Below are 5,340 nucleotides of genomic sequence, written 5' to 3' on the forward strand. Positions count from 1 at the left end.
ATATACAGCGCTCGTTTAGTTTTTCTCTCAGTTGCTCCTGAGGAAGCCCACAGGGCGAAACGTTGAGCTATTAAACAAATTTAAACATTTTATATTGTTATTTTATTTTTGTCTAAAATTAAAACAAGACTCTCCCTCCTACCCTGCTTACCAAAAAATGATAATGATGATGATGATGATAATGATAATAATAGCTACAAACCTATTTGTTATGTTAACATGACTGAACCAGGCACACACACAAACACCTACACACACAAACAAACACACACTCACACACACACACGCACACACACACACACACACACACACACACACACCAAATACACATACATCTACACACTCACACAAACACACACAAACACACACAAACACCAACACACAAAAACACATACACAAACACAAATATAGATAACACATACACAAACAAATACACACACAACAAATACACAAACACCTTCACACATATATACAAAAACACACACACACACTCACACACACACACACACACACACACAAACACCTACGCACTCACACACACAAACGCACAAACACAACACAAACACCAACACCATTACAAACGCGCACACACACACAAACACAAATACCTACACACACACCAACACCCCCTTCCCCCCACACACACACCTCCCCCCACTCACACACACGCATCATAAAAAACCTGACCCATGATGCAATGCGTTCTGTCTGTGACGTCACACAGCCGGATGTACCCCGGGCCCTCTGGGAATGGCCAGCGGCGTCATACAGAATTGCCAGATAAGCAGCTCGCACTACTCCTTATCAGGGAAAGGCCCGACGAAGGGCCGGCTCAATGATGTCACCGGTAGGTGGCGCCAGCGGTCTACTGCCTGGACTCTTGTGATGTTTTTGTTTTTGTTGTTTGTTTGTTTTTTTGGTTTTTTTTTATAGTAGAGGGTTTTAGGGCGCTCGCAACTGTATAAGGTCATATGAGCGCCAAGGGGTGGGTGTCAACAGAGAAATCTTTACAGGGAATCAGACTAAGACTGCTCATCTCTCTAACAGTACGAGGTCTGCTTCGACTATCAAGGCGCCCCTGAAATAGCAGGTCACAAGAGAGTGACAAACATACAAAAGAAGTAGAGGAAAATGACAATAGTAAGGATCAGGAAAGAAAAAGCAGCAGTTCCCTGTTGTAGATCAGGCACAGTTATGAGCGTAACATTGATAAATCAGCCCATTTACAATTCTACTGTGCTTGAACGAGAAATGTCCCCTCTTTGGGAATGACCTAAAGACACTACAGTCAATGGTACTGCCCCGGGGGTGTTTTTTTGTTTGTTAGTTTGTTGGGCTACCGGACTCGTAATCGTGAGGTTGCCGGTTCGGGGGTTCGAGCCTCGGGCCCGACGTTGTGTCCTTAGGAAAGGTACTTTTCACGAATTCCCCCCCCCCCCCTTTCACCCAGGTGAAAATGGGTACCCAGCTATAGACAGTGAAAGATCTTGTCAGTTTGTTAGTGTTTGAGTACTTAACCAGCTGCTTGCACTGTACGCTTCCCGGGAAGCTGAGAATGTTTCGGAGTGTTCTATGGTCTGCTGGGGTAATAATATAGTGTAAAGCGCATAGAGCTTGCTTTCGAGTGGGGACATGCGCTATACAAATGCTATTTATTATTATTATTATTATTATTATTATTTGTTGTCTTTTTTTTTGGGGGGGGGGTGTTTTACGGCGCTTGCAACTGCATAAGGTCATATCAGCTTGCGGAACACATTAAACATTTTTTATTGTGGTAGGAAATTTTGACTTCTGCCCGGGTGGCGGCTGAAGCCTACTCTTATCGACATTAGACCGCCAAGGGGTCTTTATCGTGCGCAACTTGCTCACTGGACCTCCGAGATTTTTCGCCCTTATCCGAGAGGGCTAGGTGTAGATCTTTCCTACCAGAAGATCAGGGGTGTGGTTGAAAGACAACAGTATGAAGGATAGAAGGAGAAGCAGTGGAAAGGCTGAAGAAAGAGTCAGGAGCCTAGAGGAGGGGGGGCAAAGGAGGTGAGGGGGTGGGGGCAGAAAGTGGAGACGAAAGCGGACGACAAATCATTGCGAGAGAGCAAGAAGAAGGTGAAAGGAAATAATCTTCTTATTTCCGTCGCCACCCGGATTCAAACACAGGACCTTTGAATGAGAGGCGAATACCTTAACCTCTAGGCCACGAGAACCCCCAACGGTTGTATAGTTCGTTGTTCATGTTGTAGAGGTTTGTGGGTTAGGGGGTTCGGGGGTCCGAGCCGCGGGCCCGACGTTGTGTCCTTATAAACAGCGAAAGATCTTGTCAGTATGTCCGTTGTTAGCGCGTCTCAGTGTCGACGAGGCTCTTAGAGATCTCCGTGTTTTGGACTCCCTTTTATAACATTCTATGATTGAAAGCGTGCTATTATTTTGTCTTTGCTGCTGGGCTGGGAATTGTAGGGTGAAAGATAAAGAAATATTTGACAGAACCATTAAGAAAGCAAGCAAGATCTCTCGATATGATTTTACTAGAATTGATGTATAAAGAAGATAAAAATCATTATAAACGACCCATCACACCCCTTTCCACGCAAATTGTCAGATCACGCAGCGGCAGATATGTACCTCCAAAAACAAAGATAGAAAGATATAAAACACGTATTTTTTTACCGTCTAGCAAGGCTTTTATCAGAATGAGCATAGATGTGCGTTGCTCTTTAGAGTATGTGTCTATATATAACCTCAAAGGTCTTGTAATTTAATTCCTGCATGTGGTTGAATGATGTATATTATTATGATGTAATACGTACATTTTCTCAGCTTTACTTCTCTTTTCATAGTGAATTTTAATGAGAGTAATATATCATTTAAATTTCTTATGTATACTTATATCATTTAAATTTCTTATGTATACTTGCATGTGTTTTTACGGTCCTGTACAGCCAAGAAAAATTTCCCTCTGGGATAATAAAGTAATATCTTATCTTATTTTAAATGCCAGCTTGCACTGTACGCTTCCCAGGAAGTTAAGGTTGTTTCAAAATGCTCTTAGGTCTGCTGTGGTATTATTATAGAATATTGTGAAGCGCATAGAGCTTGCAGGAGAGTGACTACAACGGACTTCTGGGGCCTATCACAGAACTGCGCCAAGTGACCAGAACGGATAATTTGCTACTACCCCCCCCCCCAAACCGCCACATAACCCCACATTATCTCCCCTGTGGGTGGGTTGGCGGGTGCTCTGATGTGAATTGCTCCTTCTTTCCTATCAACAAACATCAGTCGTCCTAATCTCCCCTCCTTTTTCTGTATTTTACTGTCTTGTAACTCCTCTATTCTTCAGCACTTGTATTACGACCGTATTGTGTTGCAAGTGCCCTAAAACTCTTACTTTCTTCTTCCTCTTCTTCTATCCCGTGGTTAAGGCAACCGTTGGGGCACCACTGCGTCTGACAACCAGCGCTCGCCATTTATCTTTGTCCTCTGCTTTCCTCAGATTGTCACCCATCGTCTTTCCTGTCCACTCTGTAATGTTGTCCTCCCATCTCCTTCTCTGCCTTCTTCTCGTTCTCTTTCCATGTAAGGTTCCTTGTAGGATTATTTTGGCAAGTCCTGTGGATCTTGTGACATGCAAATACCATTTTAATTTTCGTCTCTTCCCTATGGTCAGTAGATCTTCATACTGCCCCACTGTAAACTCTTACTAAAACCTAAAAAAAACCTCACTATCCCCCCCCTTCCCTCCCCCCCTTTCTTTCCCTAGGTTGGAGTCCGTTCGTGCACAACGGGCAGGTGAGAAAAGAGCGGTACTTCCAGGTTTACTTCGGCAACAAGATGTTGGTCAGCAAGGTCCAGCTGCAGCAGACGGGGTCAGCAAAGGTCACCGCCATGGCCGTGGGTCACAGCAACGACGGGGTCGCCTGGGTCAAGTACCCGGAGAATGTGGTCAGTTGTGAGATGAGATGGGGTGACGTGGGGTGAGATGAGGTGGAAGGGGGGGGGGGGGATGCGATGTGATGCGGTAAGATGGTGGGACATGAGAATAGAGAACGTGATCAGTAGTGAGATATGACAAAAGGTGAGATGGGGTGAAATGAGATCAGATAAGATGAGATGGGGGGGATGAGGTGAGGTGAGATGGGGTGAAATGAGATGGGGAGAGGTGGGTGGACGGGGTGAAATGAGATGAAAGGAAGGGAGATGAGAGGAGATGATATTAGGTGAGACTGGGGGTAAGATAAGAGGAATTTTTTCTTTTTAGATAGTACAGGGTTTTACGGCGCTCGCAACTGCATAAGGTCATATGAGCGCCAAGGGGTGGGTGTCAACAGGGAATCAGACTTAGACTGCTCACCTCTCTTGCTTCAACAGCACAAGGTCTGCTTTGACTATCAAGGCACCCCGGAAATAGCAGGTCACAAGAGTGTGACAAACATACAAAAGAAGTAGAGGGGAAAATGACGACAGTAAATTGTAAAGATCAGGAAAGAAAAAAACAGCAGTTCCCTGTTGTAGATCAGGCACAGTTATGAGCGTGACATGAGTCCGCCCATTTACAATTCTACTATGCATGAACGAGATATGTCCCCCCTTTGGGAATGGGCAAAAGACATTTCAGCCAGTGGCACTACCCCGCGGGGGTTAAGAGGAAATGAGATGAGCTAAGATGAGATTGGGTGATATGGCGTGAGTAGAAGTGAGATGGGGTGAGATGAGAAGAAATGAGGTGAGACAGGGTGAAATGGGGTGAAATGAGATGGGGTAAATGAGATGAAAGAAGTGGAGATGAGAGGAAAGGACAGCAGATGAAATGAGATGAGATGGGATGAGATGAGATAAGGATGAGATAAAAGCAAAGGAGATGAGATGAGATGAAATGAGATATGATGGGGTGAGATGAGATGAGATAAGAAGGGGTGAGATATGGTGAGATGTAATGTGTTGAGATGGTATGAAATTAGAAGAGAGGAGAGGATATGAGATGGGTTGAGATCGGGTAAGATAAGATAAGATAAGATTAGACAAGATAAGGTACCCGAACATTTGGTGAGTTGGGACTAGTCACTAACGCTCTATCTTTCTACCCCACCCCCAACCACCCACCACTAACCCACTATATCTCTCTCTATCCCCCCCCCTCCCTCCCGGGCCACAGATGAGCCCTGACCCCAGCCTGTCAGACGAGACACTGGACATCCCCTCCCCCCAGGTGGCGCGATACATCCGGCTGTACATCACAGACCAGGACAACAACGGGCGGGCAGCCAGCCTCCGATTTGAGTTTATTGGATGCCAGTCATCTACCGACGGGCCGTCTGGTCAGTTCTGAACCCCTCTCCTCCCCTG

At 45.4% G+C, this 5,340-nt stretch overlaps 1 protein-coding gene across 1 annotated transcript in view; it reads left to right on the top strand.

Moving 5' to 3' along the window:
* The window catches only part of LOC101855574, a gene marked incomplete in the record, with an annotated part of 16,285 nt that overhangs the window by 1,347 nt on the left and 9,598 nt on the right, over positions 1 to 5,340 (top strand). Inside the window, 3 exon segments of the mRNA XM_013084248.2 lie at positions 725 to 847; positions 3,758 to 3,939; positions 5,150 to 5,312. Coding sequence (XP_012939702.1) covers positions 725 to 847; positions 3,758 to 3,939; positions 5,150 to 5,312 — 468 coding nt within the window.

The sequence above is a fragment of the Aplysia californica genome, unplaced genomic scaffold (genome assembly GCF_000002075.1).
Source record: "Aplysia californica isolate F4 #8 unplaced genomic scaffold, AplCal3.0 scaffold00281, whole genome shotgun sequence".
In the NCBI taxonomy this organism is placed as follows: domain Eukaryota; kingdom Metazoa; phylum Mollusca; class Gastropoda; order Aplysiida; family Aplysiidae; genus Aplysia; species Aplysia californica.